This window comes from Corylus avellana, chromosome 11 (assembly GCF_965113065.1).
Source record: "Corylus avellana chromosome 11, dhCorAvel1.hap1.2, whole genome shotgun sequence".
NCBI lineage: Eukaryota > Viridiplantae > Streptophyta > Magnoliopsida > Fagales > Betulaceae > Corylus > Corylus avellana.
Genome location: NC_142500.1, coordinates 20,636,944 through 20,659,988, shown reverse-complemented (window position 1 = coordinate 20,659,988; position 23,045 = coordinate 20,636,944). Strand labels below are relative to the sequence as shown.

Sequence of the window (23,045 nt, the reverse complement as noted above, 5' to 3'; positions counted from 1 at the left end):
TAGCATTACTCATGTTAATTTCTCATCTTACTCTCTATCTACAAAAATTATACATTCTGTCAAAACAACTGTTTTATTTTTACTTTCTCTTTCTCTTTTTTATTTAGCTAATTAAGTATCAATATCTTTTTAATGTTTGTTAATGTCTTTTGGGAATTTTTTTTTAGTTTAAAAAAGAGTTTTAATATGACATAAGGTAAAATTATTTATGTGTTTTAAGGAATGTTTTGTATTTTGCGTTGTTTGGTAATATTTTGTTTTAAGAATAAAAAGCAAAAGACAAAACACAACTCAAAATATCTAAATAGTTTGGGTTGTTCATTAATGTTATTTATTGTAAAAATGTATTTATTTTGTTTGTCAAGAATTTTTAATTTTTTTTAGAAAATATATATATACTTTAAATAATAATATTAATAAATTATTCAATCTAGAAAATGAGCTCTTGATAAATTTGCTAATATAATAAACAAATGTATTGTTAATAATAGACAAAATATAGCAGCAAATTCAATTGAAGAATTAATAACTGAAATTGATGATCTAGATTTGTTCTTAGAATTAAAAATCTCAAAAGAAATTCTAAAAGCATTAAATTCCAATCGAAATATTAAACTATGTAAAATATTGTATTAGTTTTCAAATTCATGATATATTTATCTACTGAGAAAAAAAAAAAAAAAAAAAAAACCGCACACACACACACACACACATTAAAAATTAGGTTAGTAATTTTACATCTCAAATGTGAATGATTCTTTAATACAAATTTTTATATTTTGCATTTAAAAAACGATTACATCATCATATAAAAATTAAAAAATTCTCACCGAGACTTTTCACCTACAATCTTAACTTACATCCAGCCATCCTTCGTTGTCAAACTTAAATGCTATGCACAAACTAATGATAAAGAAGGATTAATCCAATCAGTATTGATTGTTAGTTAGTCTTTGATTGACTCCTTAAATCTTGTATACAGTAGTACAATTGGGACCAAACTAATCATCTTAACTTAATGTGTTTTAGAGATACACAATCTGAGGTTCAAGAATACACATTTTGGAACCAATTAGCTCTAAAATTCATTGCCGATTAATTTTTTAAACAGCATATACAGCATGTAAACCGGATCCGCAAAAGTGATGACATATCAAGGTGGTTAAATAAAGTTTAAAATTAAAATTAATAATAGTAATAAAAAAAGAAAAAGAAAAAAGTACAATTACCAAAACTTTCTGTATTGCCTAGGCCTCACTGAAAAAATAAAAAATTGGTAGGTTTTATACATTGACAAGATCACTAAATCCAGAGTCAACTTGTACATTGGAAAAAGGAGGTACCCTACCTCTAACATCCTAGTCTCTTTGAAAAATGGGGAAATAAAAGCCACTCGATGAATAAGAGGCTAAAAATATTATAAAAAAGTTGAGGGCTGACTGAATTCCCATATTTTCTATTTGTCAAGAAGGTATTGGAAGAAGATTCAGCTAAGCAGGCTAGCTCAATTCCTTCGCCATCCCATTTGTGCCAAGAAAGGTTTTCTTACCTTGAGCAGACCAAACCAAGTTCCACGCCCTTCAGTTGATCATTAAGATCACTGGACATTGCAGAAGGTATTCTGTGGCGCTTCAAAATTATAGTGGTGGCAATCTTTGCCAGATGATAGTTCAATGCAATGACCCTTTCATCATCCAAATCAAACCTCACGCTCTCTTTACTGCAGTTCTCCACTAGCTGGCATAAATGTTTCAGATTTTCAATTTCAACCCCATTAACTTTCTTGACCTGTGCGCATAATGTAATTGAGATTTATCAGCAGACCTTTTTCAATGCACAGGCAGATCAAGTCCTTTTTCAATGCAATTCCTTTTCCTATACTGATCGTCTCCAAGTCTATTTACAGTTACTTAGAAGAGCATAACACAGGTCTAGATAAATGTAGGTACCTGTAACTCAGCAAGACGTTCATACCCTGCATTAATGTCATCCATCAGCACCTGAAAAAATTAAGTATATTCAATGGATAGTGAACTATTGTAGACAATAGATCAATACACCAAAAATGTAGTCTCCAAGTAAAGAATCAAATTCTTTGATATGATGAAGGTCAAAATTACACAGGCTTGCTAACAGAAATGACAGTATTTTTCTGGCTACGTAGGTAACGAAAGGGGGTGTAACTTTAGTACACATGTTAAAACTGGAGCAAAGCTCACAAACCTCTTCCAATGAGTAATTCTAGAAGTTCTTCTTATGTCCATCAAAAAATGAAGTAACTTTTAAAATCACAATTTGATCAAAATCCAATAATGATCAATCACAAGCTCAATGGTGATTTAAGAGCAACATTATTCTTAGAAGAACACAAGAGTGACTTGTAGCATTACTCTCTCTCATGTCTATAAGCAACCCCTCTCCACCCAAAAAAAGAAAAAAGTTCACTCCAATACCATTCAAAACTAGCCTTGGTTTTCATCAAAATACAAACCTCATCGACTCGACTACATAAACAGGGCTGTCATTCATATCACTTAATTTCTTCTTCCATAATTGCAGATTTAACTCGAAGACAACATCAGGTTGGAACTTATTTTTATTGACAGGAACTCGGGCATATAATTCTGATGTTCTTGAAATTTGGTGGCAGTCAACTATATATTCATTGCAGCATGAAGTCTTAACTTCAGAGCATATCACAAAGTCTGAACTCCAAAGCATCAAATATGAGCCCACAAAATCAACAAACCCTAACATGGAAACCCTGATTAATCCAAACAAAGGAGAACCATACAAACCTGAGAGAGGATGACAAGTTGTTCACCAGCCTTCTTTGGCAATTCCCTCAGTGCACGTTCACACAACCGACGCGGTGAGGTATTATACCAGTCTTCACCGTACTCATGAAGATATGGCTGAGTGAGCGGAACAAAGAGCAGACCGGCAAATATATAGTAACTTGGGAGTTTATCAAATTGATGAACTGGTACTAGTGGCTGCAACTGCAGAATTAACAATAAATTTCAGTAGCATGACAGACCATTACCAAGTGACATAATGAAGAATCTTTTGAAGAATATAAATCATACATAATCAAAGATATGTAACTCCCAAAACCACCCTCCTGAACCAGATAGCACACGTTCTCCCACTTTCATTTTCCACACACGATAAAGTGAGTCAACCTATTAGCTACCAACTTAGGAAGGGGTAATAAAGATATAAACTTCATGACATTTTTTGGAAACAATTTAACATTAAAAATTCCCCGCTCCATCTGAAATAGTTTTTGGAAACAATTTAACATTAAAAATTGTGCCTTAGTGATTTAAAGGATATACCATGGAGTATGATCCAACCATAGCCTATCTAACAACTAGGGCTTGGCTACATGGCTAGAAGGAAGGGGGGGGGAAGTGTGAAAGCATTGATCTTATAGATGAAACAGAATGACTTACAGGTCGGAGGGTGATATTAAATTCATACTCTTTCCCGTCCCTGAAAACTTTAACTACTGCTGTTTCGTTCGGCTTCTTCATCGACACCAAATAATCAAATGTTATCCGCTCTCTGTTTCGGAAAGGAACTGTATGGTGTGTAAATCACAATAAATACTAAGAATAGAAGGGGAAAAAATCACATATATCCAAAAAAGCACCCCACGATTACTAAAAATGATAAAAGAAAAAAAAAAACAAAAAAAAACAAAAAATACTTCGTACAAACATTTATTTATTTATTTATTTTGGATAAGGAATACAAACATATTGTACAGCAAGAAAAATCATCAACGTTCTCATCTTTTACCTCAAGGCAAATGCCAATGAGACAACACAAATATAGTTGCTTGCGCAAGGAAAACCAGTACAAGGAAATATATATCAGTATTACATTTTTATTATCACCAATCTTCTCATCTTTTACCTCGGAGCGAATGCCAATGAGAGAACAAAAATGTAGTTGCTTGCCCAAGGAAAACCAGTACGAGGAAATGGATATCAGTATTACACTTTATTGTGGCTTTCAATTTATTTTACTTAGGGAATTGAATAAATAACTTTGTAACATTTACTGAGTAGGGAAAAAGACCAAGTTAAATCAGAGTCATACTTGCTAAGGTAGTAATATGTGGCAAGCATGGCATAAAAATTTAATGTTAAATTATCGTGTGTGAAGAATAGAAAGAGAGTACCTGTTCCATCATTCGCTATAGGTACACCATCAAATGTCAGGATTATATCATCTTTTTTCAGGATGTTGTATGCATCTGAAAGAGGGTTAATTTTGCTCACAAGTACCCCAGTCATTTCAGACTGCATTTTGAAGTGGTTTCGAAGTTGGATATTTTCAGTAGGCTGGCACAGTAAACCCAGAGAACAGAAGCCAACATATTTTCCACTTTCTTCCACACCAGCAAGAAAATGCTTAATTACTGGAACAGGAATAATATAACTGCAGAATACAACGTGAAGAAAAAATGTTAAGCATAGATAACTGTTTTATTGTTATGGAAACAAATACCGTAACTCTACAGGGGAGAAAAAATGAACCATGCTTGATAATGTTTTTTGATAAGTAAACCATGCTTGATAATTTACAGTATTCATTAATTTTTTTATAACCAATCGAGATATCATTAAAAATATAAAGCGCACCTAAGTACACAGGATACTACAAGAGCAACACCTAGCTAGAAAGAGAAAAAAGAACAAGAAAATCAAGAAAACTAAGCACCAAAGGAGATATAAATGCAGCTATCCAAAGATAAAGAGGATTAAAGAAAAAAGACTCAAGTTCATCCAAAGTCCGCTCGCGGTCCTCAAAATTTTTATAGTTGATTTCCCTCTAAAGACACCGCAAAAAGAAAGAAGGCACCATCTTCCACACAATAGCACTCTGAATGTTACCAACAAGCAAATAAGTCAACTACTTGTCTAGGCATAACCCAAGGCGACTAAAAAGAACATTTCATAAGGTACAAGAAACCTCACAACGGAGAAGAAGTTGGTCCATGGATGACACCTACCGACCACAATGACATGCCGCTTCCTTAGATTGTCCATGGGAGGGATCTTTCCTAGGATCGTCAACCAAGCAAAAGAAGGCCCCCAATGGAAGATCAAAATACTTCAAAGGCGAAGAAGAAACCCCACATCCGAAAATACTAGCCAACCCATCCACATTATCAACATTACCCATAGGAACCAATTCCAACTTAGCCAAATTGATCTTCAAGCCCAAAACAACTTCAAAACATAAGAACTGTGTGTACTCATCCTAGATCCTATTCTCATTGCCAATGAATACCTCGATAGTAGAGAATAAAATATGGAAAGCCGGGTGTACTTTGCAAAATGGACTTTGAAAGGACTTTGAAAAGGCTTATGATCATGTTATTTAGAATTTTTTGTTGTACATACCGAGGAGGTGTGGTTTTACAGGGAAATGGTGCTCATAGATTAGCTCATTGTATCTCCTTGGTGTGTTATTCGGTTTTGGTGAATGGTACTCCCATCGGTTTTTTTAGTAACTCATGTGGCTTGAGACAAGAGGACCCTCTGTCTCCTCTATTGTTTGTCATTGTGATGGAGGCTTTGGGTAGGATGACTTTTGCTATAGTAAGTGGGGGTTTGTTGTCTAGCTTCTCTGTGGGGATGAAATGTTGGTGGGATCGTTGTTTCAACTTGTTTGTATTAGTTTGCCAATGGAACAATCTCATTTAAGTCATTACTAAGATGCTAAATAATAGTTATGTTCTGCTATAATCTGGATAGTATAGTCTCATATGTATCAAATTTCTATTGTATAAATCTATACTATCTCAACTAGTTATCAAAAGTTCGTGGACTACGATCCTATCAAAACTCTCTTGGTCAGGGATGGCATGCAAGGGGTGGCCAAGCCATAACCTCTGAAAGCAGGAAGCAGATAAAATTTCAGGAACCACTCATCTGGGGGAGGAGGAACTAATCCATACAAATGGGAACAATCAACATGTCAAAGCCTTGTGCTTGATTTGGAGAGGGGAATACCCCACACAAGAGCACACAAAATATTATCCAAGACTCTTTCTAAGTTTTTTACTTCAAATATAAACAGTTGATACATTCATATGGATACACTGAACCTCCACTTGCTACATCCTTATACTAGTTGAATTTAAACAGTTGATGCAACTAAACTAGATTGAATTTGCAAGGAAAAAGAGAACCTTACTTTGTCACATGTTGACAGTTTTGGGAGAATAACACGATATAATTTAATACGAAGCACAATTAATGGGCACACACCCCAACCCCAAGAATCAAATTTATGGGTTCAAGGCAGTTAAAGATGGGAAATAGTAGTATTAATTTGGGCAAATTTTTATGACCACAGCCACTGACTTTTCCTATGATTAGTCAATTCATTAGAAGGGTCAAAGACTCAAACGGATAACACTGATGTCAGTAGCCATATGCAAGAGGGGAAAGACAATGGCCAACAAAAAAAAAAAGAGAAGAAACTACAGATTAATGGTGCAAATAGACAATGAAATTTATAAAATTTATAGAGGGATGAGAGTCTATCATCCAAGCATAAAGTGTCTGAGATGGATCACTATACGGATTCAAAAGTAGGCCCATTCCACTCCAAAGCAAACGTAGAGGAGCAAGTTCTTAAAACGAGTTACCTTATTCCTGAATTTCCTGATTAAATTAGATAGCAACTCACAACTAATTTGGGAAGAACCCAAGAAATTCAAAAATTAATAAGCTAAGGTCCAAATAGTAGAAAGGGTTAGTGGACCCTAGAAGTGGCCATTGCATTGCAAGTGATAAATTAATATATCTTGTCATCCCAGGTGATAATGGTCAATATGAACCTAATTATAGAACTCACCCAATATTCTCTGCACCTGCAAGGTTTTGAAAAGCTACACCAGCAACTTTATTGCCCATGATTGCTGGACCGCCGCTATTTCCCGGATTGATGGCTGCATCAATCTGTATTGCCATCAGCTGGGTTGCACCATGTACATATTGTGTGGGTTCAACCCTAGAAACAACACCTTTAGTAACAGAAATGTTGTCCCCGCCTGCAATCAGCAAGTAAAACATTAGCCAAATTTTTATAGTGAGCTTTTCCAAATGTTACCATTTAGGTTGTTATCACAATTTTAAATCCTAAAGCAATCTCCAATACCTTTTTAAAAAAACTTTTATCCTTTTCAACTTTAACTACAATCTTATAGTTTTAGGCAAGAGGAGGAGAAGTACAAGCTTAAAATTTGTTTTCAAAAAAGAGAAGGAAAAAACAAAGGCCAAAGCAGCCTTAAGGGTTTGGAGCTCGTAACTAGTTACAGATTAAGTGATAGTAAGAGCTGATATATATAAGTAGTAAGAGCTGATATTTGATTCCATGATTCACGCAATCTTGTTTAGCATCCCAAAGAAGTAACTGATAGAGCAGATAACATGATCTAGGGATCCAATTCCAAGGGAATCTATTCGGACCACTTTTGCGCTAGAATATATTGTACATATTAAGGTAGCCAAATGCAAAGAGTAGGCAAAAACATCCATAGATTGGCAAAGGTGCCTGTCTGAGTAATGTGAATTACTAGTTACGTAAAAGTGGTCAGTAACTTTATATGCAATAGAAGAAACTTAATATATGAACTTAAGCAAAATAACCATATTGAGTGCGATCACCACCATCATCACAATTTGTCTATCACACATAAAAGGCTCATTCTCTAACTTGCTTAATGCAGTGAATGAAATATAACAAACACATAGACAATGTTTTTTTTTTTTTTTGATAACGTAGGAGAACTTTACTCAGATTAATTGCACGTCGCAAACGCATACTGTACAACAATCCTCACCGTTAATCAAACACCTACGGGTAACTGACCCCACCCGCTAGAACCAGTTACCAGGTAACCCAAGAGCTTTCACCCCTGATGAGCTTTCACCCCATCACTACATAGACAATGTTTTTATGAATAATAATTTATTAAGAAAAAAAAGAGGCGAAACTCTCATACACGAAAAGTATACAAGAGAAACAAACACCCTACAAGCGTCTAAGATCTAAAAAGGAAACAAGATCTAAAAGACTCGAAGAAGAGAAATTAAGAACATAGACTACAACCCAATCTGAGAGAGATCTCAAAAACGAGGATTTTAAACAAAGCAATTGGACTCGTAATCCTCAAAAAGACGTCAATTTGTTTCTCTCCAAATGTTCCACACAAGAAGTACAGTAATAAAGTTCCATATAGCCTTTTTGGGATGTCCCCGCCCTTAAGTTTTCCAACAATGAGCACCTTAAGGCACGATTGGTTGCGAAAGGGTACACACAAACATATGGTGTTGATTATCTAGGGACTTTCTCTCCTGTGGCCCGTCTCAATTCTGTTTGGATTTTACTTTTTGTTGCTATTAGTCATTGTTGGCCGTTGTAAAAACTTGATATAAAGAATGTTTTCCATCATGGAGATCTTGAGGAGTAAGTACACATGGATCAGCCCCTTGGATATGTTGTTGCTAGTAGTGAACACCTGGTATATCGATTGTGATAGGCCTTTGCATGGACGAAAGCAGTCACCTTGTGCCTGGATTGATAGATTCAGTGCCATTATACTTGGATATGGGTTCCAACACTCTAGTTTTGATCATTCTGTCTTTGTTCCTCACTCTTCCACTGACACCATTTTCTTGTTTATGAGGACGACATTATCATCTCTAGAAGCGACTCAACAAGTATTGTTGATTTGAAAAGATATTTGGGTCAGCAATTTCATACCAAGGACTTTGGTGCTCTTTGCTATTTTCTTGGAATTGAAGTTGTTCGTTCTTCTCAAGGAAATTCTTTATGTCAACAAAAATATGTTCTTGATCTTCTGAGACTGGTCTCTTGGGTACTTGACCTATTGATACTCCTATGGACTCTACTATTAAATTTGATGGCGAGCAAGGTGCTACGTTTACTGACATCAGTCGATACCACTGGTAGGGAAGTTACTTTATCTTACTATGACTCGCTCTAACATTACTTATGACATTGGAGTGGTTAGTCAGTACATGCATTCTCCTCATCAACCTCACTTTGATGTGTATTTTCATATCTTGCATTATCTTATGGGTGCCCCTGGTTAAGGATTGTTATTCAAGCCATCTGTTAATTTGTCTGTCACTGGTTTTAGTGATGCCAATTGGGCTGGAAGTTACTCTGATAAACAGTCCACTTTTGGCTATTGTACCTTTGTTGGTTATAATCTTGTTATCTAGCGTAGTAAAAAATAGAATGTTGTTGCCCATTCTAGTGCTGAGGCCGAGAATAGAGCTATGGCTCATATTGCTTCCAAGATGTTATGGGTTCGCTCTCTCCTTCGTGAGCTGGGTCTCGATGTTCTTACTCCTATGCAGATGCATTGTGATAGTCGTGCCGCTATTTTTATTGTTAATAATCTTGTTTTCTATGAGCATACCAAACATATTAAGGTTAGCTGCCATTTTTCAGGAGTTATTGATAGAGAAGCAAATTGTCACTCCCTATGTTCGCTCTAACGATCATCTGGGTGATATTCTCGCAAAACCATTACCTCGTGACTCCTTTCAGCGATTGTCCAACAAGTTAGGCATGTTTGATTTGTATGCTCCAGCTTGAAGGGGGAGTGTTAGAGTTATATATATTAGCTTGTTATTCTTATATCTTAAGGTATTCTTGTAATCATGTTATATTTACCCTAATATAAATATGTGCTATGGTGAACGGACTTAACGTACATGCCTAAACCATTTCAAAATATTCACTTTGTCTTCTCTTCTTCTTCCCCTCTTTTTTAAACTTTACAATTCAACAGAACCAAACCAAGACGCTCCAAGAAATAAGAGGAAAACTCCCAATTGACATGGTCATAGGCTTTTTCCAAGTCCAGCTTGCAAACAACTTCGAGAATTCCCGATTCTAACCTGTTGACATTCCTTAGCTATATAAGAACTGAGTCAAGATCCCCCCTACAAAGGCATTTTGAATGTTCAAAACGAGCATTCCCAAGCACTTGTTTCATTCTAATAGCAAGGATTTTTGCCAAAATTTTATAAACATTACCCACAAGGCTGATAGGTCTGAAATCCTTTACATCCAACTGCCCAATCTTTCTAGGAATGAGAGCGATAAAAGTAGCTTTAAAGCTCTTCTCAAACATCTCATGCTCATAAAAGCTTTGGAAGGTGCACATAAGATCATCCTTCACTATAGCCTAACAAGACCAAAAAAAATCAAGTGAAATCGGCTTTGTCACCATCCATACTTAGCAAATGATCCTCTTGAAATGGTCTCTCCAACCAAGCCACTTCTGCAAAGTCTAAACAAGGGAACTCCCACCTATCTATGTTGTGGCGCCGAGGAACAGCTTCATTAAAGAGATTCTTGTAATACTAATTGATAGTGTTGTTGATCACCCTTTGGTTGGAGGTAACCGTATCTTCAATACAAAGACTGGAGATAAAGTTGTTTCTCCTATGAGAGTTGGAAAGGCTGTGAAAAAATCTCGTGTAACAAACACCATGGATGATAATATTATTATTTTTTTCTGTATTTAAAATAAAAAAAAAAAAAAAATCAATTAAGCAGGATCAATTAGAGATCACCCCCCTACACTGCCTTATTTAAAAAGCTCAAGCAACAAGCAGTTTTTATAAGTATGAAAATATTACTCATTAAGCCTCTATCTGGCATGAGGCCTATCTTGTTCATGGGTACAACACATTATCATTTACTCATAAAACAGATAGAACATACAATAGAAGAGTTATTGAAAATATCAGTAATGTTACCTTGAGGATATCCAACAACAGCAACAGCTTCTTGTAGAAAAGGGATATCGCCTAGTTCCAAGAAGTTCATCCCCTCCCAGAACTCTTCACTTTCAACAACCAGAATAGCCAAGTCACACTCATGACCAATAGCTTGAACTTCCGCTCTATACTTGGTAGGAGAGCCATGTTTTCTTACAAGTACGAACGTATGGTCAGCCACTACATGAGCATTCGTAAGAATCTTTCTCCCAGGGATTACAAACCCTGCATTACCATCGTAAGGATATTTAAGTTAGAAAAGTATACGGATAAACAACGAATGAACCGCAGCAAAAGGTTTTTACGATTTATATTTGTTCCAAAAACAGCCAAGTTGGCTTCATCCATATATTTCTAAATGATCAATACAAGGAACTCCAAATATTTTATTTTCAAAACACACACAAAAAACTTCTATGGAAATTTTGAAAGCAACCAGGGCTATAAATTTTTTTTTTTTTTTTTTTGATAAGTAAAACCATGATAAAGCTAACCAGGGCTATAATTATAAATTCGAATTAGGAAACAATATACTTCATTAGAGTGTTAAAGACACACTAGACACATGTATCAAGGTAGAAGAAAAGCGGGGTACCGGAACCCATGGACTCGCGCTGGGACTTGTTCTGCCAGGGGAGGAAGTAGTTGGGGCTGCTGGACACCGTGAAGATCTTAACCACCGAGTCCAGTGCCAGCTCTATTGCCGAGTACGCATCCGCATCCGTCGTCATTTTCTTTTGCTGCTGCCGAGTTCGCACCCGTGGTGGCCTGGGTCGTCGTGCTCCCGCTCTGCTGCTCCTGAGCACGTGCGCACTGGTCGCCAATGAAGAAGAACACGGCCCAATCTCATTACTGCTGCTGGCTCGGTTCGTGCAATTGTTGGTTTCGATGACAGAAGAAGCACCATAACTAGCTTTGCCAATACTATTATTTAAGTGGCGCTGCAAACTACAATCGTCCAGCAAAACAGATGAGGAGAAAGAGGAGCAGAGCCGCCGAACCGTGCGAAAACTCGAACCCAACATCGCTTCCACTTCCGCTGCGCAGGGTCGCTCTCTCTCTCTCTCTCTCTCACGCACTGTATGTGTGTGAAGGAGGAGGAGAAGAAGAAGAAGAAGAAGAGAGGGAATAAAGGTAGGTTAACTAAGAGGTTTCAAGTAAGGGCTTTGACAATGAGCCCATTGAACTGCTCGCATGGGATGTGCTGGAACATATTCAGGCCCAAAATGAGACTGTGGATTGGATTCGTTTTTCCATGTCCTGGACCGAAGCCAATTCGATTTGAAGTTGACTCATTCCTATTGGGTGGCAGTGGCCGGATTCATGTGATTGCCATAATACTATAATAGAGAATTGACTACTGAGCGACCACTACGTACGTTTACGCCCCGAAAGATGCCAAATGTGCGATCCCAGGAATCTGGTCATTACTCTTTCTATGATTAAATTGGATACCCAACTGTTTGGGAATTTCCTTGGTGCTCTCTCTTGGCCTATATGTATACATCCCTAGACCTTGATTGAAAATGCCGGCCTAAGATTCCTCTTCGATATATATATATATATATATATATATATAGCTTTGATTCTTCCCCATCTTAAGTCCTCCCCACATTTTATTAAGGACCGAGTCACTTCATTTGTATCTCCGCAATCTCAAACATTAGTACATTACCCATCAAAATAATAATTATTTCTACAGGAAAACATATATTTATTAAAAGAAGATAATGAATGGCAGGAGGATCTTGGGGATACCAATAAATGGTCGGAAGGACAAAGATGAAGAACTTGTTCTATTCCGGGAATTGTATAATCGTGAAGAATGCATTCTGAGCCTCCTTCAGCCTGTTTCTGAAGAATTTGATCCCCATGCTACTGCTTCTGGTATATATGGGCTTTCACATGGATTTTGAATTTTTTTTTTTTTTTCATTTTAATTAACTTGGTATGTTTATTGAGCTTTACTCAAAATACAGGAAATTATCCAATCTATAGAATTCCATCTGCAAAGAAAAAGACCTGGATTTGAATTTCTTGCTGATCAGAACGGAAAAAATGATTACAACTGGTAACCTTTCATTGCTGTCTAAATTGGTTTACTTTTTTAAGATGGATCGAACACATATATATATATATATATATATATATATATATATATATATATATATATATATAAGAAATTTAGTTTTGGCATGTGAAGAGAGAGGAAGGAAAATAAAAAGAAGAAAGTATATGTAGAGTAACTTTTGTTCTTATGAGCAATTTTTGGCTTCCAAAAGAAATTTTGAATTATTACTTTCTTCTCTTTTCAATTCTAATGTACCATTCGAATGATCTCTTGCGGCAAACTGTAGACACGCGGTCTTAATTAATAATTTTCATGCATGTCAACATATAATTCACTTCCTACTTGGGCACATCATCCAACTTATCTGCTATATATGTACTACTACTATATGTGAATGAAAGGTTAAAAACACCACCAGCAACTCCTCTATTCCCATCGATCTCGATCTAGATATGGAAGCACCTGCCCCTGAACTAGTCATTCAAAGGGAGATGCCAATCATCCAACCTTTTTCACGGGTACGTGTCAGAACCATGTGCCCCTTAATATATTAATTATAATTTATATCATTATATATGTCTCGTCTACTAACATATATTTATTTATTTATTTACAACCAACTAGTTTGCAGATGACAACTCAGAAGCACCCAAGGCAAGCGATGGAAGACCCAAATCTCCCCGTCCAAATCCAAAGCTCCCAGTGAGATCCACTACCCCAATTAGTCAGAGACGGAGCATTTTATCATCAACTGAACCAATTACAAAAAGCACCAAAGGAACTCCAATAATAAACCAAAAACCTGCAGTAACCGATATGATGAGTAAGCGAACAAACACAGCAAAATCCACAAACCAAAAAGAAATCCATATGGATTCCCTTACCTCCAAAAACATAGGAACAAAACTAGAAGTAGAGGTATGTCACCTCTAGTGAGATCAACAATTCCGGCTCAAATTCCAGAATTTTCCAATGAGACACCTCCTAATCTAAGAACAGACCGTTCAACTTCAGCTACAAGGGGTCGTTCAGTACTTCACCATAAACCAGCAGAACCGGTACCCTCTACAGCAAAACCAAGAAGGGAATCATGCTCACCAAGCGTAATGAGGGGTCGAAAAGTGGAATCCAAGCAAGAGAGTAGTAGTCAAGGGAAAGGAAATGGGACACGTCACACATGTTTTGGGAAGTAGGATGGTAGACAAGGTGATGAATGCTAGAAAATCAGGCGCTCAAGGAAGAGCAACAAAGCCAAAATCCCGATGTTTGATCAATATTAATGAACGCTCTGACTTTGGAAGGATGATGTCGAAAAGCTCATTGGATATGAAATTCAAACACGTGGTATGTTTTACATTCTTCCCTTCTCTCTAATTATATATTCGACCAAATGAAAGTATAAAATTTTAGTTATTTAGGAAATTTAATATTATTGATCATTTCTTTCATTAATTTGCTCTTTAAAAACATATCCTTATCAATTGGTTTTTCTTCTTTTCTTTTTTCTTTTTTTGTTTTTTGAAAAAATAATTTGAAGAGTTTATTTATTTATTTTATGAATGGTATTTTTGTTATATATAAGGGCGAACACACATTTTGTTGATAATATGGAGGATATTGACACGATTGTTAGTTTGGAGGGGATATTGATAATGGGGTTGCAGTTTGAGGAGGGTATTTATACTTTTTTCTAAAAAAATATAAAAATTGTACTTTGCTTGCCATAAAACCGACCATTTCATGACATCTCATGATAGGATTTTTGGCAAATGGAAACTCTGGTATCGACTCTAATTAACTACTACTTTAATGAGTCTATATTTAAGATTAGACAATAAATTGTTCCTAGCAGGGATAAAGTTTTCTTCTAAACTGGATAGGATAAATTTCCTTCAACCTAGTCTATAAAAATGACATGTGTCCATTTTTTTAATAACATGTGATTACAACAATAAATTGTTATAATAACATGTGAAAACTTTGTCCTTAATAAGTCTATATTTGGTGTTAACAATCTTAGAATAAATGTACACAAGACAACTCCACCGCCGGCTGATGAAAACTCCGATTTCGCAGAAACTAGTGGGGACAATGGGGAGGTGTAGCCTTTGAGGTGGCACTACCCGTTGTCTGCCAAGGCCATTAGGGAGAAACCGGGGTTTTGCTGGACGGAGGTTTGGCCAGGAACGTATACTCGATCTTAGCACGATTTATTTTGATATTTCAAACAGTTTTCTCTTTGGGACCTTGTAACTTCTAGAGCAGAAGGAACGGTTTTCTCTCTAGTCATTCCTAGTGGAGAAGGAGAAGTTTTTCCAGGCTCTCTTGAGTCTTATGAAAGTAAAAACCTTTTTGTTTTGCATAACCTGCTCCATGGCAGAGGAACTATCAAAGCTCTGGGAAAATCTGAAGCTGACGGAAGATGAAGAATGCATCGAGGTAGATATTCAAGAAAGGGAGTTGGATGTCAGAACAAGATATGGGAAAGCATGTGTTGTTGGGAAATTAATTGTGGATCATTTGATGAGCAAAGAAATCATTAAGAAGACTCTGATTAGATGGTGGAAGCCTACTGGGAATCTAGTTTTTAAGGTTCTCGAGGGAGAATTTATTCTTAATCGAATTCTCTGACAAGCAGGACAAGGAGCGTGTTTTGAGTGGAAGGCCTTGGGTCTTTGAAGGTAACCTTTTTTTGATTGAGGACTTTGATGGTCTTGCACAACCATCAGATTTCACTTTCGATAAGGCGACCTTCTGGGTTCGTATGATTAATTTACCATTGGCATGTATGGGCAATGAAATTGGACTGAAGATCGGAGCTACTATGGGTGAGGTGGAAGCAGTGGATACAGAGGCAAATGGAATGGGATGGGGAGAATTTCTACGGGTGAAGGTACGCTTGGATCTGACTAAACCTCTCCTGCATGGGCGTAAACTGAATCTTCAGGGGAAACTAGTGTGGATTACATTCCAGTATGAACGACTCCCAATTTTTTGCTTCCATTGTGGTGTGCTCAGTCATGGAAAGAATGGATGTTTGAATAAAAGTGAATTCAGAAATCAAGAAACCACCCCTCGATATGGCCCTTGGTTGAGAGCAGCCTCACCAACAAGAAAACCAGAAAGGGGTTTTGGGAGATACACAATGAATAAAGGACAATCCACGTATGACCAACATGAGCGGGCTGGGAAGGAAAAGAAAAAATCCGTTGAACGTGAAGACAACACTGGTTTTGGCTGGAAATATGACACTGCAGATTCCGGCGAGGGGGCGGACAGTGGAGGAGTATTTCAGGAAAGTCATCACTATTTTTTCAAAAAAAAATAAAAAAAATCACGGAGTATCAGCGCACGTCAAGGGAGTAACGGGTGAAATTGCGAGGGGATGGATCAGACTAATAAGGAAAGTAATGATGAAGGAATAAATGGGAATAACCAAGCACAGCATCATGACAAGGAAACGTGGACCCATAATAAAGGAGAAACAGCGCACAAGGGGGAGGAGAATATAACGGGCAGGAGTTTTCTAGAAGGGACGGAACAGCTGGCCTCCCCAAAGCTGTCTCCAAATGGAAAGTGACCCTCAGGCCGAATTGCCTCAAGCAGCAGCCCAAACCCGCTCTCTATGGGTTATGGAGGATTTGTTTCTAATTCTGGGGGAAACTACTCAGGCCCAATTTTAATTGAAATATAAAAAACAATGAATGACCATCAGGTTGGAGGCTTGCAGCTTAATGGAAAACAGAATGGAGATCAAGGAAAGAGTTTAATGTCTTGGAAGCGTAAGCACATAGAACCGGAGTCGAACGGGTGTTTAGCAACTCCTAGTCCAAAAAAAAAGGGCTTCAGGGGAGAGGAGAAGATGGATGTTGCTATTAAAAAGAATTGTAAACGAAGTGATCGCAGTGAATGTGATCCAATATCTAGTTCGGGGATGGCAGAGGCTGGTTTACAGCCCCGCCGACCGCAATGATCATTTATAGCTGGAATTGTCGAGGGCTTTGGAACCCTCACACAGCTCACGAACTTCGTCAAATGGTGAAAGAAAAGAATCCCAACTTGGTTTTTCTTATGGAAACCAAGTTACGAAAAAATAAAATGGAGGGTATTCGAATGAAATTGGGTTTTGAGCATATGTTCGTAGTAGATTGTATGGGTAAAAGTGGCGGTCTAGCGCTTTTTTGGGAGGAGGGAAGTGGGGTTGAGATCCAAAACTTTAGCCGTCATCATATAAATGCAATAGTCCATCATCACTCTCTTGGTGTGGATTGGAAATTTGCAGGGTTTTATGGGCACCCGGAGACAAGCAAAAGACAAGAGGGATGGGATTTAATGAAACTTTTGGCTAGTTTAAATCCCACACCTTGGATGTATAGTGGAGATTTTAACAAAGTTACGACGATGCCAGAAAAATTGGGTGGTAACGTGCGCCAATGGGGTCTCATCTCATACAAGCTTTCCAAACAACACTTGAAGAGTGTGACTTAACTGACTTGGGTTTTTGCGGTCCCAAGTTTACTTTGAGTAATCGTCAAGATGGCTTAAAGCTCATTAAAGAGAGATTGGATCGTGGAGTTGCAAACCATGAATGGAGGGTCCTGTTTCCGGATGCTGAAGTTATTGTGGAGACAGCCATTTGTTCCGATCATGCCCTTCTTACACTACACCTGTTGCGAAGGAATGGTCCAGCTTGTCAAAAGCCAAGTTTCCGCTTTGAAGCTTGTTGGGCTTTGGAGGATGGTTGCAGGGATATTATTTCAAAAATATGGAATCAGTCTGCCATGCAAGAAAGGAAATGGGATGGCTTAAAGTCAAAATTGCATAGCTGTGTAAAAGAATTAATTGACTGGAGGAGAACCACACTTGGAAATACCAAGCCCAAATATCCAAGCTGCAGAAGCAGCTGGTAGGAATTCAGGAGAGGGGCGGGAGTTACAGGGGCTGTTAGAAAGGGAAGAGCTTTGGTGGAAACAACGAGCTAAGGAGGATTGTCTCAAGTATGGTGATCGGAACACCAAGTATTATCATGCTTGTGCCAACTCAAAATGTAAGCAGAATTATGTGGGGTTAATAACTAATGAGAATGGGCTGAAGTGGAGCAAACCTGAGGACGTGGGGAAGGCCTTTGTGCTATATTTCACAAAGTTATTTTCTAAAGGGCAAAATAGTGATTTGAACCCGTGTATACAACACTTGGGCTGCCGTGTTTCACTGGAAATGAATCTGGAATTAACAAAAAGCTTCACAACAGAGGAAATTACAGCAGCTTTATTCCAAATGTCTCCCCTCAAGGCCCCGGGTTCGGATGGGTTGAATGCCTGCTTCTTCCAAAAAAACTGGTCCACCATGGGAGATGAGGTAAGCAGGGTTATTCTTGATATATTAAATTCTGGAGACATGCCTCTTGATCTAAATATGACTCATGTAGCCCTTATTCCAAAAAATAAACACCACATGAGTGTTGTGGACTTTAGGCCTATAAGTTTATGCAACGTCTTGTATAAGATTATAGCCAAGGTTCTAGCTAACTGTCTCAAGAAGATTTTACCACATATTATTGATCAGTCCCAAAGTGCCTTTATTCCGGGGCGTCTGATCACGGATAACGTTTTTGCGGCGTTTGAAACGCTGCACACGATGCATACCGGAATGAGGGGGAGGAAAGGTTTTATGCTGTAAAGATCAACATGAGCAAGGCCTATGATCGGGTGGAATGGAGGTTTTTGGAGGCTGTTATGAGAAAGATGGGATTCAATGAGCGGTGGATATCCCTAATCATGATGTGTGTCAAATCGGTTAGGTATTCCATACTTGTTAATGGGTCTCCTTGTGGAATGATTACCCCTTCTCGGGGCATTCGCCAAGGAGATCCCATTTCACCTTACCTATTTCTTATATATGTAGAGGCTCTGAGCTCCATGTTGTATCAGGCACGCAGGGAAGGGTTACTAATTGGGGCTCCAACATCTAAGTATGGCCCAGAGATAAGTCACTTATTCTTTGCGGATGACAGCCTTCTTTTTTACAGGGCGTCCCTTTCCCAATGGAATTAGTTGTATCTTATTTTGCATCAATATAAGATAGCTTCGGGACAAAAAATGAACACAAACAAAATGGGGATCTTTTTTAGCTACAATACACCTAATGTGGTTAAGGAGCTCATACAAGGGGTGGCAGGGATCCCTACGACACAGCGTTATGATACCTATTTGGGTCTACCAGCTGTAGTGGGCCGTTCACGTATAACAGCTTTCAAAAATATTAGGGAGAGAGTCTGGAAGTGGCTTCAAGATTGGAAACTAAAATTTCTCTCTCAAACGGGAAAGGAGATTTTGTTGAAGACGGTGATCCAAGCTATCCCCACATATTGCATGAGCCTCTTCAAGCTCCCTACTTCATTAATTTTGGAAATCAATTCATTGATGATGAAATTTTTTTGGGGACACCAGGAGAAGGAGAAACAGATTCATTGGATGAATTGGGACAAAATGGGTGTGGCTAAGGTTTATGGAGGCATGGGTTTTCGCGACTTAGCTTGCTTTAATAAGGCCCTTTTGGCCAAGCAAATTTGGAGAATGTGGAAGACACCTGATAGCCTAATTGCGCGTATTATCAAAGCCAAATACCACCCCGGATGTTCAATTCTTGATGCTCCTTTAGGGCGAAAACCGTCTTTCGCTTGGAGGAGTATTCAAAGTTCTAGTGCTTTAGTTCGGGAGGGGCTAATATGGAGGATTGGGAATGGAAGAACGATTCGTATTTGGGAGGACCGATGGATTCCCATTCCATCTACTTTCAAGGTGCAATCTTGCCCAAGGGTACTTGATCCCACTTCTACCGTTAGTAGCCTTATTGATGCAGAGACATTTTGGTGGAAGTAATCTCTCTTGGAGCAGATTTTCTCAAAGGAGGAAAGGGAAATCATCCTGTCCATCCCTATAAGTCACACGAACCAGGAGGACAAGCTGATATGGCAGGGAACAACTACATGGACCTTTACAGTAAAGAGCGCATATCACCTCCAAAAAGAAATTGTATTGGCTACAAAGGCTGAAGGCTCCTCTCGGAACAGCAAAAGTAATATTTGGCATCATTTGTGGTCTCTTCAAATTCCGAATGTGGAGAAAAATTTCATTTGGCGTGCTTGCCATGAGATTCTTCCAACTCGAGACAATCTTCGACTTCGTAAGATCATTGATACTCCGTTGTGTCCTATTTGTGCGCTTGAGCCGAAAACTACTTTCCACATACTTTGGCAATGCTCGTCGGCTAGAGATGTATGGAGTGCCGGGACTATAATATTTCAAAAGAGTTCATATGTAGGCCCAGATTTTCTACAGGTTGTTGAAGGAATGTTTTGGAAGTGCAGCAGTGCGGAATTCCATTTATTTGTTAGGGTGCTTCGGCGGAATGAGGTAGTTCATGGGGGATCGTTCTTACACCCCAATACTGTTATGCAGCAGGCTTCTCAGGCAGCTGACATCTTCAAGTCTCAGATGGAGCAGTGTCGTGGGAGCCTAACTACTGCTCCTAGTCCTTTAGATGTATGGTAGGCTCCTCCTGTTGGATGACATAAGGTGAATTGGGACGTAGGCATTGACGGGCGAAATGGCAGACTGGGCCTAGGGGCAGTTATTCGTGACTACCAGGGGAACTTGTATGCTGCAAAATGCTCGCCACGCCCAGGTCATTTGGATCCTCTTTCTGCAGAAGCATTGGCTGCTTTCATGGCCATACATCTATGTAAAGAGCTGGGACTAAACAACCTGATGATGGAAAGTGATTCAAAGGTTTTGGTAAATGCAATGAATTCCACCGACATGGATGACAGCGGTACAGGCCAATTGGTGGCTGATATAAAAGCTTCTTTGGTGGGTATACCTCGCTGGGAGTTGGGTCATATTTCACGAAAGCACAACCAGGCTGCTCATGCTTTAGCTCGCCAGGCGCTGAAAGACAATGTGGAACGTGTGTGGGGCTCTGAATCCCCGGATTGTATTCGCGATATTCTTGAAGCATAACGTCATGTCCCTGCTTCTTTTGACTTGCTATAATGAGAATACCACGATTTCTTCAAAAAAATTAAAAATAAATAAATAAATAAAGTCTATATTTAAGATTATGACAATAAATTGTGTGATAGTTTTTATTTTTATTTTTATTTTTTTAAAGGTAAATTGTATGATAGTGGTATATTAGTTACTCTTTTTGTTTTTCTTTAATTTGGAGTAACCAAATTCTTAGAGGGTAAACTGTTCCTAGCTGTTTATATTCTGACTCTTTTGTACTGTGCCCGTAGGAGATAACACGAGATCAGGTTAATTCCACTAATCTTAGCGTTGTTCCTGGAAGAAGGTCCAGCCGAAGATAGCTTTTTTGAATTTGCCTGACTTTCTTCAATTAGAATGAATGGAATGGGATTATGGGAACAATCAAAAACTTGTTCTAATTCAATGAGTTAATCATTTACTAGTATGTAATAAAATTTTGGCATGAAATGTTTTGCTGATTGTATGTCAAAAAGAAACAAAAAAAAAATGTCAAAATTTCTCATAAACAATATTTTAGGCCTGCGTTGTCTAATTTCGAATACAATCCACCGGTCTATTTTTGCTCAGTAATTCCAATAGTCTATAAAAATGAAGTATATAGCACTATACCACTACTCTAGACTTTATATATATATATATAATTCAATGCGGATGAGAAGAATGTTGTCCTCGATTGGGAGTCATTTCTTGGTAATTATTTTCTCTTCTAACCAAGTAATAGGAGAAGATACCAAAATAATAATAAAAATCATTTGTTGGTGCCATAGCTATTTGATTAAAGTCATTCGGCTTTAAATAATGTTAAAAACTATATTTTTATTAATTATACAACTATCATATAATGCTAACATGACAGTCCCCAATGGGTAGTTCAATCGGCTGTAGACCACGCCTAATGAAGCGTAGGTCACTAGTTCGAATCCCCCCTCCCCCTTCCCTTGTGTGGACATGTCAAACAAAAAAAAAAAAACATGACAGTCTCAACCAACTATATATTAGATCAATTTTTTTAAAAAAATTATAATAATTAGTTAGAAATGTCACTTTAAAATTATGGGATAAAAATATAATTTTTAGTATTACTCTTAAGATAAAACCATTGCTCCATTTGTTTGATGGTGACTTTATGTTCTAGAATAAGAGAAATAGAAAACAACAAATTAAATTAGGAGCCATTTGGTATTTTATGATTTATCATCCTTGTTATTTTAATTTTTCTTTAAAAAGATAAAAAAAAAGTTACACGATAGCGAAAAGCGAATAAAGATTTCCTAAACTTAGGTAATATTCTATCAAGAAATATTTTATCTTCCTAGCAGCATTTATCAATTTTAACACCTCATAATTTACCATATTTATCACCTCATTATTTATTATTTTTTCATTGTACCCTGAATTACGTACAATGAAAATGATTAAATGAGCAGGATAAAACCGAAAGGATTGAATTATTTAAGTGAGTAAATCAGTTGAATTACGAATAGATATGCCTAATTCGATGGTAGGGATCGATCGCAGCGGGCCTGGGTGGCCGTGTGGGCCAAGTTTCTCGACCCCATTCCCAACCGAGCAACTTATTAATTGCTTATCTCCATACCAGTCACTTATCGGGCAAAATTCCAATCCCCGTCCCCACTGCAAACGAAGAAAATAAGGTAAATTACATTTTGCCTCTGAAGCTGCCACTCCATTTGAACTCACCTGGTCACACATCTGAATTGGTTCACTGCAATTTGCCTTTACGAATTACCATTTTATTTTAAGATATACTTCCAATCATATTGGGCTATTAAACATATTTAATGGATGAAAATTATGTCGTGAAACAAGTTGTAATTAATATTAATGAGTCAACATTTAGAGGTGTGAATGCAAAGGCGTGATTTCTCTATGATAAATATATGGTTAATGCACAATAATTTAGTCTAGGTGTTATACTTGGACTGGGTCTCCTTCTTCAATTTGGTAAGAGTGCTTAAGAGTTAGAATTATCCTGAGGTCCTAGTCCTACTCCAATTTGGTTTGGAGTATGGCTCTTGTATCAGATTCTTTAGGAAGTTCTAATCGTGGATT

At 37.6% G+C, this 23,045-nt stretch overlaps 1 protein-coding gene and 1 pseudogene across 2 annotated transcripts; one reads left to right on the top strand and one right to left on the bottom strand.

Annotated features, from left to right (window-relative positions):
* Positions 1-1,225: 1,225 nt before the first annotated feature.
* Positions 1,226-11,948, bottom strand: LOC132165983 (protease Do-like 10, mitochondrial). 2 transcript variants are annotated; one of them, XM_059576708.2, is made up of 8 exons: positions 11,446-11,948; positions 10,830-11,075; positions 6,883-7,078; positions 4,193-4,452; positions 3,459-3,586; positions 2,799-3,002; positions 1,950-2,000; positions 1,226-1,788 (listed from the first exon to the last, which is right to left on the bottom strand). In XM_059576708.2, the coding sequence occupies exons 1-8, from the start codon at positions 11,873-11,875 to the stop codon at positions 1,546-1,548; spliced, it is 1,758 nt and encodes a 585-aa protein (XP_059432691.2). In that variant the 5' UTR covers positions 11,876-11,948; the 3' UTR covers positions 1,226-1,545. The 2 variants fall into 2 exon arrangements, with proteins under 2 accessions (XP_059432691.2, XP_059432692.2); XM_059576709.2 differs by having other exon boundaries at positions 1,662-1,788; positions 1,950-1,975.
* A 632-nt stretch (positions 11,949-12,580) lies between these two features.
* Positions 12,581-21,292, top strand: LOC148583212 (uncharacterized; annotated as a pseudogene).
* Positions 21,293-23,045: the final 1,753 nt, after the last annotated feature.